The sequence below is a fragment of the Epargyreus clarus genome, unplaced genomic scaffold (assembly GCF_041222505.1).
Source record: "Epargyreus clarus isolate Ecla_fem2 unplaced genomic scaffold, WU_Ecla_fem_2.2 ptg000032l, whole genome shotgun sequence".
Lineage (NCBI taxonomy): Eukaryota > Metazoa > Arthropoda > Insecta > Lepidoptera > Hesperiidae > Epargyreus > Epargyreus clarus.
The window spans coordinates 1,072,239-1,097,233 of NW_027332237.1; the positions used below are offsets into that span (position 1 = coordinate 1,072,239).

Here is a 24,995-nt window from a genome sequence, read left to right on the forward strand (position 1 = left end):
CTATGAATTTTGAAGGTGGTAGAACCCTTTGTGGTTCGACTCCGGCGGCACCACCGCCACACCTATTTCTGCCTAATAACAATAGTGTTAGGCGCTGCTGCGCCTCTCTTAAAGTTTGAAGGGTGTGGTGAAAAAAATAAAAAAAAAACGCTTTCTACACTCACAGCCCCACACTAGGATTCCCTGTGTCGTGGGTGCCATGGACACACACATAGACAAATACACAAACACCCAGACCCAGAAACAGAAATCTAAATTCATCATTTAGATTTCTGTCTGGCCGGGGATCGAACCCGGGACCCTTTGCGCGTCAGACCGGTATGGTGGCCGCTCCGCCACACGGGTCGGCAGTGGTAAGGAAGTCATATTTTCCGTGGATTTGTGGGTCTGCTCGACTGCATGCTTATCTGCTATTCCTATCTTATAAATAAGTATGTACCTACTTCTGATTCGAATGAACACTTCCTTTCCCCAAAATTGATTGCACCGCTTGAGATAAAACATTCCGTTAATTCATCAAACACGTGTTGCTCCAAATAAGAGTAACGACGACCATTTTTCACGTTCCCTGAAAGAAAATAAAATGAAAAATCAAATGCACTTTGTTTTCTGAACTCGATACAGCACATGTCAGCCGCCCGTGACAACTAATTTAGTCTGATTTTGAAGAAAGCGAAGTTATTTTGGGAGGGAGATAAATCAAAATTTTTCGGATGATATATTTTGATGATTTTTACAAGTCTTCACTTAATTTATTTCTTTGTGCAATGTGTTTGGTTAAAGATTTTAATCTAAAATGACGGCATTTGTTGTTTCTTTCTTTTTTCCTTTCTCTTAAAGATTGAAGGAACAAACGAATCGGTGGTAAGTTGTTACAGTAGAGATATTTTTATGCGATTCCATATAGAATAGATCTTACCTGAAGCCGATCACAGATGCTTTGCCACTCCAGAGGTTTAAGATGGTTACCAAGAACTTCACGTTAGAAATAGGTGTGGAGGTGATACGTCCATGGTTAAACCATACTGGAACCAGTATGGTTTAACCACCTTCTTGCTTTCCGGTTGACATATTAGGTGACCATCTTAAGTAGCCTTCAGAAGTAGTTCTTATGACAAACTTTTATTTAGTTCTCTGTCAATCTCGGGTAGTATTCTAATCTAGAATCGATTACATATATTGATAGGCAGTAGCACTGTATGCTCTGCTACTCTAATATTAGATATATAAAAATGATAATAACAACGCATCTGTGATCCCTTCAGGTGGAAATCCTGTTCTATATGCAATTGTTTAAAGGTATTCATAGGCAGCAGACACCATCAGGTGGACTTCATACTCATTTGATAATTCAATCTTATAAAAAACCAGTAAAGCAATGGCTAACTTTCATAGTGCTGGCTTCGAAAATGGCAAAATTTAAAATAAGCTGTCAACCCCCATTTAACCACCTTTAGGGTTGATTTTGGAAAACCCCTTAGATTAGATTTTTATTAATTTAAATCAGAAAGCTAAATACCAATTTTCATCCAGTTTGCTTTAAAACTGACGGACTTTCATATTAACTTTCAACCCCCATTTAATCCCCTTAACGGTGGAATATCAAAAAAATCCGTTCCTAGTGCGCGTCTACATTATAAAATGAAGCTATATTTCAAATTTCATGATTGTAGCTTCAGTAGTTTAGTCAAAACCTTGATTAATACGTTTTGAACGTGAGTATCTTTTCGCTTTTATATATATAGATATAAAAAGGCACGAAAACCAACTGTTTCCCACTAATCCCAGCAGACACCATTCAAATGTATTTTTAAGTTACCGGGAGTTGTTTTTCCCGGTTTTTGTGGCTAATTCCCGGTCGGGTTTCAAAGGAACCGGATCCTCGCAGCAAAGTGGTCGGATTATACAGATTTCTTTGTTTTAAAAGACAACAACGGATGCTGTTTCTGTATAAATCCCTGGATTATCTTACGTTTTCACAGCTTGTTTCATTGTTAACGGATTCGCGATAAAAGATGTGTGTTTTTAATTTTGGCAATTTATATAAATTATCAGATATACTCCCGTTATTAATAATCAATCTATCCAATTTGCCTTTTTTTTTTTTTTTTGTTGACGAGTGGGAAACCTTCAAAAGGTACCCGACGCCATGGGAGTGACGCCGTGTTATGTGGGATTTTTACCGCACTAAAACCCCCCCGGTGGCCGTCCTCAGCGTTTCGTGGAGAACTCCGGGATCTCCAACGGAACACAACCGGAGTCCTCCTAACGCGATGCCCTTCTATCGGGCTCTGCCCTGGGGGAGCAATTTACGCTCCTCTCACATCCCCTGGTGATTACAGCGATATGCGACCACACAAAACCGCTGTCCTTCCCGGGGATCCAATTTGCCTACCAAAAATCTACTAACAATTTCTACATACATGAAGTTGTCAATTTTTGATTTTTGGTAGACAACATTTTTATAGATTGAGTAACGGGCCCTGTAGCTTAATTAATACCTACCGCGCGCGGTCGGCGATTTGATTGGTGACCGCTAGTGGCTAAAGGTTTCGGAATCGGTTAAACCTCCGTCCCTGCTGTCATCATAGAACAAGTCGTTAAACCTTGTCGAAGTTTATAGGAGAACTTAACCAAGCTTCTTACACGAATCCGTGTTAGAAAACCACGTTAGAGTATAAACCAGATCCCAGTTGTGGGATGATACCCATGCCCAGTTATAATGAAAAAAATCAATTCTCTCTTTATTTTTAGTGGACTACATGTCTGATTTATTTTTTATTTTTTTTTCATTTGTTATTATTGTACAGTATACTTTATTATATATTTAAAACATGAAATACTAATTAAAATAAATTAAACTATATACAAATAATTAAATTACCTAAACACTATTATGTCTGATTATTACTTCTTATATCTAAATCAGTCCAATACCTACTAAACGTACCCACTCTCAAGTGAACAAAAACATACTCGTATAGCTTATCAAACGCAATCAAGCAAGTGCCTTAAATATGTTCAAAATTGGATCTTTATGTTTGCTTATTATTCAAATGTTAACGAGGTCGCTATAAATATTTGCTTTTACATTGTATTTGATTTAAAACACACTCTTGCAACACTGATTAATTATCTGTTAAATATATTTATTTGTTTTACATAAATCTGAAGATTAATTTGGTAATAATTCTTGATTATAAACCATAATAGAAAAAGTTTATAAATCTCTTAGCTGACCCGGCAAACGTTGTGTTGCCATATAATTAAAAAAAAATGTTAAGGGTGAACTACCCTTATCACTTGCGGGTTTGAAAAATAGATAGAATATTTGAAACTGCGATGGTAGTGAAGTCTGTCGAATCCAATGTGAAACATTCCAAAACCAACAACTACTTACGAGTTAAAAAATAATAAAAAAAAACTTTTTCCCACGGACTAAATTGTGAATCTAAACCATTTTCAAGTCCCCTTAAACACACACAACAAATTTAATCAAAAACAGGCCAGTCGTTTAAGATGAGTTCAGTGACATACACACGCACATAAGAAATATATACATAAAGATTTAGAAATAAATAATCAGCTGCTGTACGGTGAAGGAAAACATCGTAGGAAAATGATGCTTAAAGAAAATATCTCTAAGTGTGTGAAGTCTACCAATACGAACTTAGCCAGCGTTGTGGCACAAGCCCTTTTCACTATTAAACTAGTGCTTAGGAGTAAGACAGAAAGGGATGATAATGATATAATCTATAGGAGTTTCTTCTGACTATCTATATGTGCCTTTAGGTGGCTTTTCTTATTGAACTAGGTCTAACAGTCGCTAGAACAATTCTGTGTCGAACATCCAGTTTTGCCTATTTCAAGTGATCAGTCCAACTGATTTAAAGACGCCCTAGAGTCGTCGTCAACCCATTACTGTCCCACTGCTGGACACGGGTCTTCTCTTAGAAGAAAGATTAGGCCATAGTCCACTGCGCTGGCCTATGCGAATTGGTAGACTTTACATACTTTTGATTTTTATTTACGCTTACCATTCTTCAAACTTTTTTTTTTATAATATAAGAGTAGCAGACGAGCATGCAGTCCACCTGATGGTAAGTGGCTACTGCTGCCCATGGACATCTGTAATCAACTCCAGATAGGATTAGATATTCCTACCTGAGGTTGGCCACAGATGCGCCGCTACCCCTGAGGACTAAGCTGGAACGCCTCGGAAAAGTCTATCTCCCTTACCACACCCTTCAAACCGGAACACAGCAGCGCTGCACTGCTGTTATTAGGCATAAATAGGTGTGGCGGTGGTGCTGCCGGAGTCGAACCACAAAGGGTTCTACCACCTTCAAACTAGAACAATACCCAGAAAATAACAGAACAGAAGCCTTACGATAAAGCCGAAATAGGTGTGACTGAAATACCAATTGGACTAAATATAGTCTACTATTCATATATCTACGAATATCTTTGTCTGTCTGTATAGCAAATAACTGCACTTATGAAATACCTGTTATCGGATCAAATTCCTTATATTTATCCGTTCAAGACGAGAAACATTACCATTATTCAAGATGATCATTCGTGCACGAAACAGCAACACAAGTTCTGATCCTAACTATACACCCTAGACATTATGAACCTTATCTTCATCATCAGCAACCCATTACAGTCCCACTGCTGGGCACGGGTCTCCTCTCAGAATGAGAAGGATTAGGCCATAGTCTACCGCGCTGGTCAAGTGCGTATTGGTAGACTTCACATAGCTTTGAGATTTTTTTTTAATTTTTTAATATACTCGTAAGTCTCTCAGGTATGCAGTTTTCCTCACGATGTTTTCCTTCACCGTTTAGCAAGTGATAATTAATTTCTAACACGCACAAAACTTTGAAAATTCAGAGGTACTTTGAAGAATCGAATCACTCCAAAACTACTCAATTAAATTCGAAGGATCAATAAAATATTTAGTGTCGGTATCTCGACTTCACATTCAGTCTTTATTTCATGACATTACAAGTTAAAGTCAGAAGTAATTCTTGTAACATTGCATAACATGTACCTATGTATAGTCTGATTCATAATTAGGTGTCCAAAATGTAAACAAAGGTGTTGACCTATCAAGAAAATTCATTTCAAATGGTAGTTCCTTATTTTTGTCGATATTAAAGTAATACAACAATAATAAAATAATAATCTAAATAAATTAAGATCAATTCACATTTTCTAATATTTATATTACCTTAATTTCGTTCCATACAGTAATAATAATAAAAAACAAGGTCTATGGTAGAAAATTAAAATGTGATAATGGTAACACAATCGGAACCCAAAACATTTCTTGTGCCGTCATTTTACGTTTCGTAGCTGAAGTTATTCATTTTCGTGATTGTAATCGAACTCAAATGTATTATCATTTTCATAGCGCGTTTGTTAAATTGTGAATAATTGTAAAGTATTCGTTTTTTGTTGAGTTTGTTAAAATTTTTGTTTCTTGTTAATTTTGACAGTGACATTTGTCTGTTTACATTTTGGACACCTAATTATGAATCAGACTATAGAGTGTATTTGAGTTTATTTATTATGAACACCGGGACCTCGATAGATGGCGTTGTAAAACTCACGTCATTTTCTGTATCCACGTTATACTTTAATATGAAGGAAGTTTTATTATCTGTTGAAAGCTGTGCGGTGCACTGTACGATGCAATTCGGAATATCTGATTCGCCATCTTGGTACTTGTATTTCCTTCTGTTTCGTGTACACTTGTGCGGTAAAGTCATAAACAAATCATATCATACATTTTTCATACTATTAAAGTAATAAACGAAGTTTTGAAGGTGGTTGTAGTTTTGTGGTTCGAATCCGGCGGCACCAGCACCTCAGCTATTTCCGCCAAATAACAGAAGTGTTAAGTGCTATTGTGTTCGAGTTTGAAGGGTGTGATATGGAAGATATACTTGTCTTAGGCGTTCTAACTTAAACCTCAGGGTAGCTACGCATCTGTCGCCGACCTCAGATACGAATGTAACCTTATCTGGGGTTGATTACAGATTACTTTAAATAATGGCGCATCTAAGGTTAGTTAAAGATCTATCTAAAGATCGGCAGTAGCCACTTACCATCATTTAAACTACATGCTCGTTTGCTACTTCTATATTACATGTAAAAAAGTATGATGCCTGTAGATATACGAGTAATTACAATAACGGAGACCTTAAAAAAAGTTCTCAAATGTATGAAGCTTACCAATCCGCACTTGTCTAGGGCGGTGGACTATGGTATAATTAGTCCCATTCTGAGAAGAGACCCGTACCCAACAGTGGACTAAATAGTGGACCGCGAAATAAATCTAATTTTAATACATTTTCTCCCCACGTGTACCAATCGTACAATTATTGCATTTGTTCATATCTTCGCATTCCGCCTATCAGGCCAATAATATTACATCTTAATTCACATTTATCATAAAACCACTCTTTAATCTATCACAATATGGTTCATATTACAATAAATATCTTCCACCTTGTTAGTACAACGATTAAGCAAACCCGCCCATACAATCGTAGATCTTATACCTACTCTACCATTTGCATCTTACGATGACACTTCTGTCAGTCAATTTCCATTCTTATGTCTTTAACCATAAAGGTTATGTGAAGTGACATCTTAAAGTGACTTTAAATGCGTGACTGGTATGTTTTGGAAATAAAACCATTTATTATTTATTTATAATATGAAAGACAAACGAGTATGCAGTCAACCTGATTGTAAGTGACATCTGGCGCTCATGGACATCATAATCAATCTTAGATAGGACTGGAGACTTGAGGTCGGCTCTTCTTTCGGAGATGCACTGCTGCCCCTAAGAACGAAATTAAAACGCCTCATGTATCTAAAGTACGCTGCTTTAATTAGTGCCTCCAGAGCCGATGCATGCTCAACCAACCAAAGTACCAATTGTACCAAAGTACCAATTGTAAAAAAGTTTAAAGGAATTGCTCATACAAAAGCTCGCGTAACGGAGGTAAGTATCTATACATAGGTAGATAATCTATCTTGTCCCTGTAGTCCTGGGACAAGACTGGGGCTACGGTATCCCTTGCCTGTCGTAAGAGGCGACTAAAAGGAGGCTTCCGGGGTTGCAGACGGCAAGAGTAGGAGCTCGAACCGTTCAGTAAGCGAGCCCGGGAAGAACGGCGATATGTTTGGTCGCATACCGTTGTAAAAACCAGATATGCGGAAGGAGCGTAAATTGCTTCAAAAAGGTTTCCCTCTAGTGATATAACCTATCTATTATTCGTTAATCATAAGTATTTGAAAATTAATTAAAATTAAAACACTAGAACAAAATACTATCAACTTAAATAATAGCATAGAATGTCCTATGAAGTAACTTTCCGATCCCCTAATTACACTTCTAATTACGCATTTGTAGCTTGTTGTCTTTAATTAATTAAACAAATTGAACAGAAATAGAAAGTCATGTGATTAAACTTACCTTTCATTCGTGACATATTAAATTTTCCCCTGGTTTTACTTGCAGTATTATTTAATTTCCCAAGCTAGTGCATGAAAAACTCGTACATAAATTTAGATATTTCCACAAGTGGTCAAATGTCGGGCATGACTTGGTATTGGGGTTGAAGGTGGTAGAACCCTTTGTGGTTCGACTCCGGCGGCACCACCCTGCGGTGGTGCACCTATTTCTGCCTAATAACAGCAGTATTGTGCGCTGCTGTGTTCCGTTTTGAGAGGTGTGGTAAGGGAGACACACTTTTCCGAGGCGTTCCAGCTTAGTCCTCAGGGATAGCGGCGCATCTGTGGCCGACCTCAGGTAGGAATATCTAATCCTATCTGGGGTTGATTACAGGTGTCCATGGGCGCCAGTAACCACTTACCATCAGGTGGACTGCACGCTCGTCTACTACTTCTATATTATAAAAAACAACAACAATCAACATGTAATTTATAATTGTTATGAGTAATTAATTGTATACTATTTTATGTTGTTCTATTATTTGCATTTTAGTTTGCACCTATAATTGAGCTAGCACTTGTACCTGTCTCTTATTTCCTTTTGTGTACCTTTACCGATTGTTTACAAAGTATACACCACTTTGTTGTATACTTTGTAAACAATCGGTGTAACATAATAATAAATAAATAAATAAAAAAGTCGGGCATGACTTGGTCGATCAGTTTGCATTATAGTACAGACAGACGAACAAACATGCTACTATAGTGAATGTCCTATGTTTACAGATAGAAGGGCACAAAATGTCACTACGCAGAGGTTAATTACATTCCACTTTAATTGAACCACAACCTTTCTGGCCAGACTTTCTTAAAATGTATACACATTTGTACATAATCCAACGATTTACATTACAACGTTTTTGCCCGCGGCTTCGTCTGCGTTTAAAAGAAAATAATATGACACACTAACATACAAAAAACTGAATCGTATCTTCATTGGAACGACAGTGGCCCCATCTGGCGAAAATTGGTCGTACCAACTCTGAAACCTTCGTGGGCTCATGGACAACAACTTTGCTAAAGATCATCACTTGATCAAATGCATAGTTTACGATTCAATCCTTACTAATATCGATTAAAATAATCGACTTTTTGGTCCAAAAGATCGATTCTCCGATTAATCGATCTTAGATCGCAATCCCTAGTTCCCGTGGGATTTCCGGGATAAAAACTATCCTATGTCCGTCCTCGGGTCTCAGACTATCTTTGTACAAAATTTCATTAAAATTGGTTCAGTGGTTTAGGCGTGAAGAAGAGACAAACAGACAGACAGCCAGACAGAGTTACTTTCGGATTTATAATATTAGTAAGGATAAGGATAAGGACTAGTAAGGATTACAAATAACTTTAACCCCAACCGATTGAGATAAAATTTTTCATACATGTTTGGTTTGGATTACATTACGTGATTAGTTTAGTGACGTCATTCTAAATCCAAAATGGCGCTTGCCCCAAGATGTTGAACCAAGTATTTTTGTACACCACCATAATATTGGTATCATTCAAAGAGGTTCTGGGAAGAATAAAAAAAAAGCTTTTTTAAGATGTTTAAATGTAATTTTATTTATAATTATGAAAAATAATTAGTAGAAAATATATAGTTTGGAAGGTGGTAGATCAGTCTGTGGTTCGACTCGTATTTCTTGCCTAATAATAGCAGTATTAAGCGCTGCTGTGTTCTGGTTTGAAGGGTGCGGTAAGGGAGACATACTTTTCCGAAGCGTTCCAGCTTAATCCTCAGGGTATCGGCTCATATGTGGCCAAATGGAATCAAATCTTATCTGGGATTGATTACAAATGTCCATGGGCAGCAAAAGCTACTTACCATTAGGACTTCAGCTCGCCTGCTAGTCCTATTACAAAACATCTTAATTGGTCTCTTCATCGGTGTAATCTGAGGAAGATTCAGTACTGGTTGAAGATTCGGTGCTGTTGTAGGCCCAGGCTTCAACTTGTATCTGATACGTATGGTAGAAAGACACCACAGGTACACGAACCTGAGAATAAAAAAACAAAGGGTTGTACTATTAACGTTGTGCGTTTTTGATATTTTGTAATGATTGGAGAATAATTTATTACGAATGGCTTTAACTCAAACTCAAAGGTGACTGACTGACGTAGTGATCTATCAACGCACAGCCCAAGCCACTGGACGGATCGGGCTGAAATTTGGCATGCAGGTAGATGTTATGACGTAGGCATCCGCTAAGAAAGGATTTTGATCAATTCTACCCCCATGGGGATAAAATAGGGGTTGAAAATATTACTTCGTAACGCGAGCGAAGCCGCGGGCAAAAACTCGTTATCAGTATAAAAGTGCTATCATTTATGTCGTAAAATACAATATTCATTTACTGTGCTATCGTACACAAACATGATAGTCTTACGAATTTTCGATCAGGTCACGTGTCCTGACGCGAGTTTAACATTTTTTATCCATCAAAAAAGTGGACAGTGCCGCTAAAGAAGTTTTCACTTCAAAAATATATTTATTATTTATAAGAACCCATAAAATGATAGCCAATTAGTAGAAAATCGGCATTTCGATCGTGTGGTCCGAGGTTCGAATCCCAGGTACCACAGGTTTATCAAATATTTTATCACTTGCTTTATCGGTGAAGGAAGACATCGTGAGGAAATCTGCATACCTGAGAGATCTATAAAAAAATCTCAAAGATGAAGTCTTCCAAATCACACTTGGCCAACGCGGTGGACTATGGCCTAATTGGTCTCATTCCGAGAAGAAACACGAGCCCAGCAGCGGTACAGTCATAATGATTATATACGAACTAATAAGGAAGTGAAATTAAAGCTTTAAAAAATATTTTGGCAATGGGAGATCTCCCGGGGAGATATTCTATATATACAAGATGTGGAGAAAACATAGATAGCGTGATTTAGAATCGTGTAACGCCATCTATTGACAACTTGCCGGAAGTCGCCACATGACTGTGACGTCACATTACCTTCGTTTCAGGGGTGTCCAGCTGCCACACCTTGGGCATCCCGAGCTGATACGGCATACCCACCTTCACGCAAATCGTCATGGTGTCGTGAGCAGCATTGACCTGGTGGTAAGAAGAATGAAAGAAAAATTAAACAAATCGAATGAAATCTGTTTATTGTGGAACACAGATTAAAACATAGATGTACTTTTGGGTAATATCTGCCATATTCCGCAATTATATAATTATGATACTAGCTGACCCGGCAAACGTTGTGTTGCGAAATAAATAAAAAAATGTTAAGGGTAAACAACCCTTATCACTTAGGGGTATGAAAAAGTATGAAAAATAGATAGTAGCCGATTCTCAGACTTACTGAATATAAAATTTGGTCAAAATCGGTAAAGCCGTTTTGGAGGAGTACAGTAACTAACATTGTGTGTGACACGAGAATTTTATATATAGGATTGAATAAGAGAAGTGCACTTATCTACCCACGTCGCGGAATTTTTACCATAACAGTCTGACGCAAAGAGTTCCAGGTTCCATACCTGGCAGACATATGAATGAGGAGTTTAGATTTCTATTCTGAGTTTGGATGTTCAAGTATTCGTCTTTGTGTGTGTTCATGGCAACCATGACATAGGGCCTTAGGCGAGCTGTGAGTATCATCATCAACAACCCATTACTGTCTCACTGCTGGGCACGGTTCTCCTCTTATAATTAGGCCATAGTCCACAGCGCTGGCCAAGTACGTATTGGTAGACTTCACATACCTTTGATATGTTTTTTTATAAATCTCTCAGGTATGCAGGTTTCCTCACGATGTTTTCCTCACTATTCCTCACGATGTTTTCGAGGCGTTCCAGCTTAGTCCTCAGGGGTCGCGGCGCATCTGTGGCCGACCTCAGGTAGGAACATCTATCCTATCTGGGGTTGTTTACAGATGTCCATGGGCGGCAGTAGCCACTTACCATCAGGGGGACTGCATGCTCGTCTACTACTCTTATATTGTAAAAAAAACAACAGGGTTCCGTGTTCACCCTTTGGGTACGAAACCCTAAACTACATCAAATAATACTATACCTCAAGATAATAGGTCAGAAAGGTATGGGTCTCCGGTTTAATCACGAAGATCTCGTGATAGAACCTGAAGATATCGTCAGCGGATTCCCCCCGGTCATAGCATCTGAGTCCCCCCATCCACCAATGCCCCACCCAGGCGTGGCCGATCAGATCGTAGAGCGATGTTCGGGGCATGATGAAACCTGAAATATTGTTAGAAAGGTGATAGAATACGTGTGAGAGGAGAAAAGGAAGGAGGAGGTGAACGTGGCAAGTACTTCTGGCGTGTAGCAGTTTGGTGGAAACGTGTGGGTGCCGTGACTTACATATTAGGCTATTTTAGTTCTCAGGAGTAGCAAATCATGTTAATCGGCTTCTAGTAGAAACCCTTTCTATATGGTGTTGGTTATATATGTACATGGGCAGCAATGACCACTTACCAACAATGCTATAAAAAAGAAGGTGGTAGAACCCTTTGTGGTTCGACTCCGGCGGCACCACCGCCTCACCTATTTCTACCTAATAACAGCAGTGTTAGGCGCTGCTGTGTTCCGGTTTGAAGGGTGTGGTAAGGAAGACAGACTTTTCAGAGGCGTTCCAGCTTAGTCCTCAGGGGTAGAGGCGCATCTGTGGCTGACCTCTGGTAGGAATATCTAATCCTATCTGGGGTTGATTATAGATGTACATGGGTGGCAGTAGCCACTTACCATCAGGTGGACTGCATGCTCGTCTGCTACTCTTATATTATAAAAAAAAAGATAGTTAACGAGCATGCAGTTCACCTGATGGAACCGATCAATGGAATCCGTCTTCGAGACGTAGCATAGGTCAATAACGGCATTGCTATTCCTGAGGACTTTACAATGTCCAGTGTCGTCCAGAGTCAAACCACAACGGGTCCTATCAATTTCCTCAACAATGTCGCAAACATGAACTAAAAACTATACCAAACGGATCATCCTTCGCAAAAGCACCAACAGCCTTGCCAGTGATGGCCGCTGTTATCCACGGTACGTAGGGGTAGAGGAGGATGTGACGCGGGGGTGGCGGTGGGCGGCGCGTACGGAGCGGATCCGGGCATGGGGAACCACCTGAGGAAGATATCTAAATTTAGATAATTCAAAGGTGACTGACTGACGTAGTGATCTATCAACGCACAGCCCAAACCACTGGACGGATCGGGCTGAAATTTGGCATGCAGGTAGATGTTATGACGTAGGCATCCGCTAAGAAAGGATTTTGATCAATTCTACCCCCAAGGGGATAAAATAGGGGATGAAAATATTACTTCGTAACGCGAGCGAAGCCACGGGCAAAAGCTCGGTTTTTTATAAAATTGAAGTAGATAACAAGCATGCAGTCGACCGTTTTCATTTTTTTTAATGTAGGAATAGCAGACGAGCTTGCAGACTTAATGATATAGTGGCCAGCCAGCCATGGATATCTGTAATCAACCATAGATAAGATTAAATTCCTACCTGAGGTCGGCCACAGATGCGTCGTTATCCCTCAAGACTATGCTGGGATACCTCGAAAGAGTATGTCTCCCTTACCACACTTCAAACTAGAACACAGCAGCGCTTAACACTATTGTTACTACAAAGAAATAGGTGTGGCGGTGGTCCCGCCGCAGTGAAATCCCATAGAACCCTTCCTTCCCATCATATTCCTTAAGTCACAAGAGGCATTCCGACTTAGTCTTTAGATATATCTGACCAACCGTAGACAGAAGCGACTTACTTTTTCGAGGCGATCCAGCTTAGTCCTCAGGAGTAGCGGCGCATCTGTTGCCGACCTCAGGTAAGAATATCTAATCCTATTTAGAGTTGATTACAGATGTCCATGAGCGGCAGTAGCCACTTACCATCAGGTGGACTGCATGCTCGTATGCTACTCCTATATTATGCTCAAATCTATTCGGATTGTATTACATGTTTTTTCTCCTCCTATTTTATAACCTTGTTGACGATTATACACGAGATATTACGATCATGTGAGGCAGTAAGCAGTTATGTAAGAGGAGGGCACATTACGTTCGCGGAACGCAATAGGTGCAGGCTATTTATAGTATCGGTAATGATTTGTTATCATTCCAATGACATATGTCTAGTTAAAGATTGAAGTAGGAAAATAGTAGCGAATTTGTGCTTCTAGTATAAGCTTTGATAAGTGAAATAGAAAGATACTTCACCGCCTTGAAATTGGATACCACAAAACACTGATTTGTCAGTAATTTTGAATTGTTGACAAATATAAACACTTATAGAGAAAATGTACGTGTAAATAACTAAAATTACGTATTTATTTAACGTAAATAAATAAGTATTTCAAACCTTTTAGGGACAGTTTAGCATGGAGACGTGGCAAAACTTTATTTACGTAATTTCAATTCTCAAAACTGGTTACACGATCTGGTTAGGAGTGATTTATCTATGTATTTTACTCAAGGGTACAAGATATTTCTCAAAGGTATGGGAAGTCTACCAATACGCACTGGACCAGCGCGGTGGACTATGACCTAATCCTTCTCATTCTGAGAGGAGACCCGTGCCCAGCAGTGACAGTAATGGGTTGACGATACGAAAACCAGAGTAAATAAATTTCTAACACGCACTAACTTTAAAAAATTGGAGGTGTCTGTAATTCGGGACCCCTCTAATTCAAATTCAAATCTCATTTACTCAAAATACATTCATATAGAACACTTTAAGCCAACAAACTACCACCGCTTCGGTAGGTGTTTCGCTATGGAGAAGAAACGGCGAAGAGATCGAGAGGTGGACTTCAAACACTGCTATCACATAGCCAAACTGAAATCTAATATATAATAATAATAAAATCATTTATTCGCGGAAGTTCGCTACATGCACACATACATAAAAAATAATAAAAAAAAAACAATTATATAAAAATAGACAACCACAAAAAAGAAACGATAATTAAACACAATAAAACCTAAAACAAAGTATAAAAAGTAATAACTTAAAAACAATAACATAAGAATTATTACAAGTATGCAGCATAAGCAGTGATAGCCTAGTGGTTAAGAAACGCGGCCTCTCGATCGAGGGGTCCGAGGTTCAAATCCCAGGCACGCACCTCTGATTTTCAAATTTACGTGCGTATTAGAAATTAATTATCACTTGCTTAAACGGTGAAGGAAAACATCGTGAGGAAACCTGCATACCTGAGAGATTTATAAAAAAAAAAAGTGTGTGTGTGTCAGCTACGACGCACGATTGGAGTTTACTCCTTACGAATGATAATTATGATATATATCGAATAGAAAAAAGGGTAGGTAAATGAACGCATCTGCTAAAATGATAAGAGAAACAAACATATATCTGTAATTATTCGGATTATTTATATTACTTCAATAATGCGTATTACATAAAGTATGTTACAAAATAATATAAAATAGCGCCATCCAGTGGCAAGTTTTATAAATTGTAAGTTTGCAAGTTTATCAATCCATGTATTTTGGTTCCAAATATTATAATGGTAACTTAATATAATTGTTTATATTAAAGTAAATTTTAATATAATATAATTATTTATATTTAAAACAATTTTAAACGTTTTATAACTTAAAAACTTAATAATTATAATTTTTTTGCCATCTATAAAATATCCTTGTTGCAATTTACGGATGAAATTTATATGAGACTCAATAAACATGTTATTATATGTAATTTGGATTGTTTCTGAATGTTTTATAATTCTAGAATTCATTTAAAACGTATTGCTAATTTTATATAACTTATTTTGAACATAATTCATTAGCAATAATTCTGTAATAAATATTAAATAATACTGTTTTGATTTTGCCCGTTTATCGTTGATAGATGGTGCTGATCAATAATGCATCCATTTTTATAAGTTAAATTAACATATCAGTAACTTACAAAAGCCTCTTTATGTTAAAAACTTATTTTGCTAATATTATATCTTATTCAATTGCTTACTGATTTTATATGTTACTCTTCTTTAAAAACGTTCATAAAAGATTGTTAATCATATTATGGCGCCAATGTTCATATTTTTCACAGTGTTTATAAATGATCAAACCTATAACTTAATTTATGCAAAAATGTAAACAAATTAGTTAATGACGTTTTAATGTTTTATATATTGCTAATTATTTTTATTGTAATAATTACTTTCATATGAGATTTGAACTTACTGTATTTTAAATTAATAAAAACACTCTTGATTCATATTTTGGTTACCGTTACGCCTCAACTTTTCGTGTTACACTTGATTTTACTCCTCATAAAATTTCCGTACCGGGCCTTATAACTCAAATCGTTTCTTAAGGAGTAAACTCCAATAAACTCCAAAAAAAAAATATCTTAAAGGTATGTGAAGTCTACCAATACGCACTTGGCCAGCGCGGTGGAGTATGGCCTAATCCTTCTCATTCTGAGAGGAGACCCGTGCCCAGCAGTGGGACAGTGATGGGTTGATGATGATGATGATGCAGCATAACGCGAAATGGCGGAACTCAGCAATGCCATTGCCGGCGACACCGCACAATGACGCTAATTTTCAGTTCACCGCTATATCTAAGGATCCCTTAGGAATTATATGATTCCCTGTAGTTCCGGGACTAGAATAGGGCTACGGTATCCCCTGCCTGTCGTAAGAGGCGACTAAAAGGGGGCTTCCGGGGTTGCGGACGGCAAGAGTGGGAGCTCGAACCGTCTAGTGTGCTACCCCGGGAAGGACGGCGGTATGTGTGGTCGCATACCGTCGTAATCACCAGATGTTGTGGGAGGAGTGAACGCTCCCCTAGGGCAGAGCCTGATTCGGGCATCGCGCTTGGAGGACTCCGGTTGTGTTCCGTTGGAGATCCCGGAGTTCTCCACCAAGCGCTGAGGACGGCCACCGGGGGGGTTTTAGTGCGGTAAAAGTCCTACATAACCCGACGTCGCTCCCACGTCGTCGGGTACCTTTTGAAGGTTTCCCCCTCGAAAAGAAAAAAGAAAAAAAAAGGGATTATATGATTACCTTGAGCCAGCGACACGATGGACCAGTGGCCAGTGTGCTCATGTATCACACACGGTGCTCCGGAATGGAACCCGCACCCCGTCGTGCACGCGATCCGATCCTTAGGCATACTCGTCACGTTCTATGGGAAAAGTAAATAACTTTTTTATAATACAGACGTAGCAAAAGAGCATGCAGTCCAGCTGGTAAGTGATAAGAGGGTAAAATCTCTTCGGCCTATGATTTTTTTTCTTTTTTTAAATATAGGAGTAGCAGACGAGCATGCAGTCCACCTGATGGTAAGTGGCTAATGCTGCCCATGGGCATCTATAATTAACCCCAGATACGAGTAGATATTCCTACCTGAGGCCACAGATGCGCCGCTACCCCTGAGGACTAAGCTGGAACGCCTCGGAAAAGTCTGTCTCCCTTACCACACCCTTCAAACCGGAACACAGCAGCGCCTAACACTGCTGAAGGTAAGTGGTAAGAGAGTAATCTCTTCGCCTATGAAAATCTGTAATCAATCCCAGATAGGATTTAAGTTCTGAGATCGTTCGGCACTCCAGTATAAGTATGCTTTCCTTTCCGTTGAAACCAGAACACAGCAACGCTTAATGCTTTTTAAGGAAATTGATGTGACCGTGGTGCCTCTGAATTTAAAAAGGAGCCACACTCTATCACCTTTAAAAGACATAGTTGCAAGGTTTTCTAGCGGCAGTGATAACCTAGTGGTTAAGAAACTCGGCCTCTCGATCGAGAGGTCCGAGGTTCAAATCCCAGGCGCGCACCTCTGGTTTTTCCCAGCAGTGGGACAGTAATGGGTTGCTGATGATGATGATGATGCTAGAGGCGTTTAAAAAATGAAAATTTTACTTGTAATCTACAGTCCAATCGCAAACAGTTCCACGTCTTCCCCAGTAGTAGGGAAAGCTGCCCAGCAGTTGGACATAAAGATTGTCGCTACTCACATCTGGACGGTCGTACAAATAGCAAAGTTCTCGGGGCAGTAGACTGATTCGTAGCACCTCTTTTTCTTCTTCTATAAAGTCTCTGGGCACATCTACAAACAACAACAGTTTTAAAATAATAATACTTACGGAATAATACAAGAGATTATGAAAATTTTATGTTTCAGCAATGATATGCCTATTCGCAATAATGTTACTGGAATTACGGGAACTTAAAACTATTCTTACTGCAAATGATACTATTTATAAATTACTTACAACCACATACTTAAGTATAACTTCTAATATCAGAGTCAAATAACCGGAATGTAAACTTTGGACTTTTAACAAGAAAGACCGAAATTGAAATTGCCGTGGAGTCAAAATCAACTCAAAATGTCTAACAAACTCACCACTAGAAAAGTCCACATGATATATTTTGTCCTTAATCTGCTTTCCGCTTTTCTCAATGAGAAAGTTTTTGAAGGGCAAACATGCCGGTAACATATATTCTGGAAAAATAAACATTTTTATCATTATCACTAATTATTGTAACCCAAAATTTGGCAAAATCTCGTATATCTATTATGTCCCACATAAATACCTTAGTTTAGAACATTTGTTTTATAATATAGGAATAGCAGACGAACGTGCAGGCCAACGGTAGGTAAACAACTACTGCCACCCACGGACATCTGTAATCAACTTCAGATAATATTAGAATATCGGTGGAAGGTCACAGATGCTCTGCTACGCCTGAGGAATAAGCTGGAATGTCACAAAGGTGCTACAGAGATATTTCGTACCTCCGGATGATGGTATCACAGTGGAATCCAGTATTAGGTCATAATTACGAACACTCAACGACTACCAATCATCAAAGTCCTCAAAATAACGTTGACCAAAACTCACTGGATTTCACAGGCGTAATGAGCTAGCAACTTCGATAAAAACTCACTAGATTTCACAGGTGTGATGAGTTTGAGCAAGGCGATGCTGTCTTTAGCTCCGAAGTGCTTATACTCCGGGTGGAGCAGCACATCAGCTATCGGCATCAGCAGCACAGCTGGGTCACACTGGCTGCCAGCCGCCAGGTCCTGAATCGTCACCTTGCACTCTGCTTCATCCCGCTCGTAGTCCCCGAAGATCACGTTGCCCCTTTAGTTAATAGGATTGTATTATTAAATATTGTAACCCGTTCAATTCATTTCTTAACCAGTTTTAGCCTTCCAAAATTAAAAATTTGACGTTTTTCCTAGACCGATTGTTAAATTTGCAATAATTCTTAAGAGTAAATCATTATATAATTGTAACGTTTTTGTGGATCACAGTAACTTTACCGCAATGCAAACGTTAACAAAGCATTCGTATTGGTTTGGATATTAGCTGTTTTCTTGAAAAATACGTGGTCAGCAGGATTTTAAGAACTACATATAAACAGCTCTCAACAACGAACTTTAACAACAACAAATATAACAAAACAGCTCAAAAGTCAGCAAACTGACAAAGTCAACATTCCAGATGAAATCTACTTACAAAGCATATCCATCAGGTATCTGCGCGGCGTCCACAGCAGTGCTCAGCGCGAACTGTCTGCTGATGAGGATCACCCTTGGCACTCTGAAGTAGTGGGGAGTACCATTCTTCACTACATGAAACAAATAACATGACTTCAATTCTGTGGTTCAACTCCGGCGGCTCCAGCGCCACTCTTATTCCTGGCTAATAAAACCTATGCTCACCTCAAGTTTGTAGTGGTATTTACGGCACACCCCGTAAAAGTCTATACTGCTATATAACGAAAGTATATAAATATAATAATACAGTGTAAGTGGCATATACTAAAAGTATATTGCAGATAAGTTTCTTTCATAAAATGCATCAAATTAATGTTTTACCATGAATATACTGCAATGCTCCAAGCCAAGTGAACTGCAACTGCGACAGCGGGCCTTCATCAGGGTCAAACGTTATATCGTCATGGCAGTCGAAGAACTGACACACTCCCCCGCCTGAAAAGTAAAGATTTGACTATAGTTTAGAAGTAGCAAACGAGCATATCATCCACGTGATGGTGAAATGAAATGAAATATATTTATTTTGTATAGGCCAACGACGGCACTTTCAAATTGTCAGGTACAATATTTTTCTTAAACTACTACCGGATCGGAACGCGACCTCTACTGAGAAGATCCGGTAAGAAACTCAGCGGGTTTGCTTTTTTTTCAATAATAATTATTCTCTTTTTTAGTACTTTATTATTACTTTTTTTTCTCTTTTATAGTCCGCGCCAAACTGCTAGTCCGCTCTGAAGTTGTTGCGAGCAGGGGTAGCCATACAATTCGCTATGGCGACGCGATTCATTTCTATATTCAGAACAGACTAGCAGTTTTACGCAGACTATACAAGCTGTGAACATCAATATCAACCCTAGCCAGGACTAGGGTTCCGACTGATATTGGACGAAGATGCGTTGCTTTACCTGAGGCCTAAGTTGGAAATCCTTGTATGAGTGGATTTGCACGAGTGCTTAATACTTTTTAGGACAGTATAAGCTCAAAACTAAGTATATTTAAGAGCAACGAAATTTAATCAATATTTGCTTATGTCCGAAGTTTATTAAACATTTTGTAGAAGTCATTTATACCATACCATAATTACATGGTAGATATGTTTTCTTTAAAAAAATCGTTTAAAAACAAACACATTGAAATATCTAAAACTTCAATTTATTTAATTTATTTTACAAAAAAGCGTATTATGTTTCATAAACTACGTATTATTCGTTTTATTTAACTATTAGCAACAAAAAATATTGTCGCTATGACCATATTATCTCTTGTCCTAGTAAAATCCACAGTTATTATGCGCATGAGGTCTATCAATGGAAACAATTAGTCGGCACCAACAATAATTACTTATCTCAAAGTATTACTTATGTGTCATTTGTATTCAATTTAAAATAATTGCGCGTTGTAATTTGTCTTATACTAAGACTTATGGACATAATCTTCCACCTTGACTTTACCATCACATTGTAGAATCACTCATGTGAAGAATATATCGACACTGCTTTTACTGAAATATTCTTCGTGATTCGTGAAACACACCATAATCACAGACAGACGAGCATGCAGTCCACGCCATAGTAAGTATACATGAGCCCACGGACGTCTGTAATGAACCCCAGATAAAATAGAGTCCTACCTGAGATCGACCACAGATGTACCGCTACCCCTGAGGTCTAAGCTGGAATGTCTCGGAACCAAACCAGAACACAACAGCCCTTAAAACTGCTGTTATATATATATAACTAGCTGACCCGGCAAACTTTGTACCGCCTCAAAATTCTTTTTATCATATATATTTCATATAAAATATAGCCTATGTTAGTCGTGGATAATGTAGCTTTCGAATGCTCAAATAGTTTTAAAATCGGTCCAGTCGTTTTTGAGCCTATTCATTACAATCAAACAAACAAAGTCTCCCTCTTTATAATATTAGTATAGATTAAATAGGTGTTGCGGTGGCTTCGCCGAAGTCGAACACCAGATGGTTCTACCACCTTCAAAACAATAGTATCTACTTATCCCTCTCTCTATTAAATATCTGTTTACCTTACCTCCCTCATCTCAATGTTCATTACTCCCTCTCTACGTACCTACCTATCGATCTACATATACATCTATCTATCTACAACGCACGTCACCACAAACAATTCACGACATATTTACCGTCCGTCCGTCAGAATTGCTTTATTTTTCCGTAAGTGATAATTCAGTACGCACGACTAGGTGCAATTAGTTTTTGAAAACGTGACGGTGGACCGCCGTCCGCTGCCCACTAATTAAAGTTGGCGTTGGAGTGACACGTTTTATTTCGTTTTCATAGAATTTTATGTTCGTTCTTTGTTTTCGGTTTCATTTTTGATATTTTAAACGCTTCTTACGAACTTGTTAAATTTGTTTGGTGAAATGTTGCACCTTTTTACCCGACTGCCAAGGAAGGGTTATGTTTTTCGCGCGTATCTTGTATGTTTGTCTTTCTTTATTTGATCCGATCTAACAAACGGCTGGATGAGTTTCAACAGTTAAGGTGTCATTATATTTGTCTCAATGACCCGAGTGTCCTTAGATAGGTGTTACTAAAAAAAAATCAAAATGGCGGATTTCTGGCGCGAAATAGTAACACATTTAAAAAAAAAAGTTAACCGAACCTATCGAGTAGGGTATCAAATGAAAGGAAATTAAACGGAGATTATAAAAACATATGTGTATATATATAAAACAGCAAGGTGACTGACTGACTGACTAACTAAATGACTTTTTCATTTTTCAGAAATCAACGTACAGCCTAAACCAAGGACTTTACAGTTCTGAAATTTTGCACAAAGGTTCTCTGTATAGCGTGAATAAGTACTAAGAAAGGCCTTTTGGAAATTCTACCCTTAAAAGGGTTAAATAGAGGAAAAAAGTTTTTTTGAAATCCTTTAATTTTGAAGCAACTACTATAAAATTTTGTATTTGGCTTTCTGAATAGGAACAAGGACGTACTTATTTATCCCCTTCCGAAAAATCAACCCCGTAGAGGGTAAAATAAGGGTTAAAAGTTCATTTGAACAATCGTCAATTTTGAAGCAAACACTATGAAATGTTGTATCAGGCTTGTTGGATAAAAGTAATGAAATTCTACCTCTAACGAGGTAAAATAATGACCGAAACTTTGAATTACTGAAGTTATATATTTTATAAACCGTAAATGGTGGATTTTTTCGCGAAATACTAACACGTTTTAAAAAAAGTTAACCAAACCTATCGAGTAGGGTGTCAAAATAAAGGAATTTAAGAGGAGATTACACATACATTAAATAATATATCTTATATATAAAATTCTCGTGTTAGTTACCGTACTCCTCCAAAACGGCTTCACCGATTTTCACCAAATTTTATATACATATTCAGTAGGTCTGAGAATCGGCCACTATCTATTTTTTTACCCCAAGTGATAAGAGTTGTTCACCTTTAACATTTTTTTATTTATATGGCAATACAACGTTTGCCGGGTCAGCCAGTACATATATACTCGTATATACACATCGAGATGACTGTCTGACTAAATGAGTGAGTTGCTGTGCTAGAGATCAACGCAAAGGGACACCGCTGAACTTAAGCGTGCTGGACTTTAATAAATAGGTTCCTTATATAGCGTAAATGAACACTACGAGGATAAAATAGGATAAAATTGTTTGAACATCTTTTGTTTTTGAAGCAGACACCTACTATGAAACTTTGTATTTGACTTTCTGGATAAAAATAATGAAATGCATATTTCACTGCTTTTGGAAATTCTATTTCAGCCTTTTTGGTGCAGTCGGGTTTTTGATTTTTTAAATTAATTACTTGTTAAGAACTTCAATTATGCTCAATGTTAATACTAAATCTAGTCAATTCTTGCCTACCAATAATTTGATATTTTTTAGGATACGTAACGTAATGCAAACCTTACATAAAGTAACTCAAAATCCTGATTTCAAAAGGCACTTTAAAATATAGTATTTATTTATTACTAAACCTTCCCGAATAATCCGCTAAGTAATTTACCGAACAATTTACCCATATATTGACACCGACTCACCGCGGGGAATAAACGAGCATCATGGCAAGTTCCGAATATACCCAATTAAGTTTATCACATACTCGCGCCAATTCGCATCTACTCGGCGAATACCGAAACAATACAATAAACGCAGCAGGTTTCACAAACAATAACAGACTACTAATCTTTAAAACTATCCACCACACACTAGAGAGAGTAATTTCGATTTACAACTATGTAATGCTTTAAAATATATAGAAACCTTTACTTAAATCTTACCATAGAATAAGAAGAACAAAATAACCTTTGCCCAAGCCATCTGCAGGCGGAGTGGCGTTCTCGGAAACTGTTTACAAGTCCACAGGAATTTCTTTTGTGTTGAACAACAGTTTGTTTAGGAATTCCTTGCGTTTGATGCGTACTTAAAAACCTCCTCGTGGTTGTAAGATAGGACGAGAATCGTGGCGACTACCAAATACACACATATACCCATCAATTCGTCTGTATTCGAAGAGTATCCAAACATTGCATTAAAAGTAGCGTGTTTCATAAACAAAACTACTAATCTGTAAAAGTATCCACCACACACTAAAGAATAACTTCGACATTAAAAACAACAAGAAAAACACACTTAAAAACCTCGTGGTTGGTTAGGTTAGGACGAGCATCGCGGCAAGTAGCGAATACACTCAACCTTACCACATATTCGAGCCAGTTCGCATATACTCGCCTATATCCTTTGCATTAAACGTAGCAGGCTTTACAAACAACAACAAACTATAATCTTTAAAAACTACTCTGTCTTCTAATCTTAAATACTATCCACCACTACAGACAGTAGCTGACACATCCCTTAAAACATAGATATAGAGGTTACTAAAATCTTACCATAGAATAAGAAGAACAAAATAACCTTTGCCCAAGCCATCTGCAGGCGGAGTGGCGTTCTCGGAAACTGTTTACCAGTCCACAGGAATTTCTTTTATGTCGGTCAGCAGTTTGTTTAGGAATTCCTTGCGTTTGATGCGTCCTTGAAAACCTCCACGTGGTTGTTAGGTAGAGCTAGAATCACGGCGAGTACCGAATACACACAAATAAGCTTACCACATACTCGTGCATATTCGTATGTACTCAACGTAACCAAAATTGCATTAACAGTAGCGGGTTTTATTAACAAGACTACTAATCTTTGAAACTTTCCACCGCACACTATAAAGAATAGCGATCCTTAGAATAAGTTAGTTATACACAAGCTCGCATCTATTCATCTATTCTCGGCGAATACCGAAATAATAACCGCGGAAGGTTTCACAAACTACTCAGTAGGTTTTACTGAAATCTCACTATAGAATAAGAAGAACAAAATAACCTTTGCCCAAGCCATCTGCAGGCGGAGTGGCGTTCTCGGAAACTGTTTACCAGTCCACAGGAATTTCTTTTGTGTTGTTCAACAGTTTGTTTAGGAATTCCTTGCGTTTTATTTTCTCTGACTAGAATGGTAAGTGGAATGTTAGATGTGCCAGTGCCAAATTGCAATGCCCACTGCTGGGTTGTGTCGTACAAATGGGGAAGAAAAATGACAGATTTTTTACCCCAGATAAGATTTTATTTACCTAAGGTTGGCAGATGGATTGCTTGCCCTGAGGACTAAGTCGGAAGGCCTTAGATATGTGCGCATTACAAATTAATTATTACTTGTTTTAAAGGTGAAGGAAAATATCGTAAGGAAATGTACACAAATAAGAGTGGACTATGGTCTACATTCACTCTGATAATTCATAATAAGATCCCAATAAGATTATGATTCCTGAGTTCGGCCACAGATGCATTGATGGGGTATCAATGGGGTCAATATGAGGACTAAATTGCAACGTCTCAGACACATGTATCTCCCTTAGTTTAAAAATGACAGTAATGG

The 24,995-nt window shown here is 38.1% G+C and overlaps 1 protein-coding gene across 1 annotated transcript; it reads right to left on the reverse strand.

Moving 5' to 3' along the window:
* Positions 1-9,289: 9,289 nt before the first annotated feature.
* On the reverse strand, positions 9,290-23,415 carry LOC140755213 (prostasin). Its single transcript, XM_073090425.1, has 11 exons — positions 23,357-23,415; positions 19,381-19,494; positions 19,019-19,130; positions 18,441-18,640; positions 17,896-17,994; positions 17,504-17,595; positions 16,554-16,674; positions 12,491-12,634; positions 11,565-11,746; positions 10,500-10,601; positions 9,290-9,530 (listed from the first exon to the last, which is right to left on the reverse strand). Exons 1-11 carry the CDS (start codon positions 23,394-23,396, stop codon positions 9,402-9,404), a joined length of 1,335 nt encoding a protein of 444 aa, XP_072946526.1. The 5' UTR covers positions 23,397-23,415; the 3' UTR covers positions 9,290-9,401.
* Positions 23,416-24,995: the final 1,580 nt, after the last annotated feature.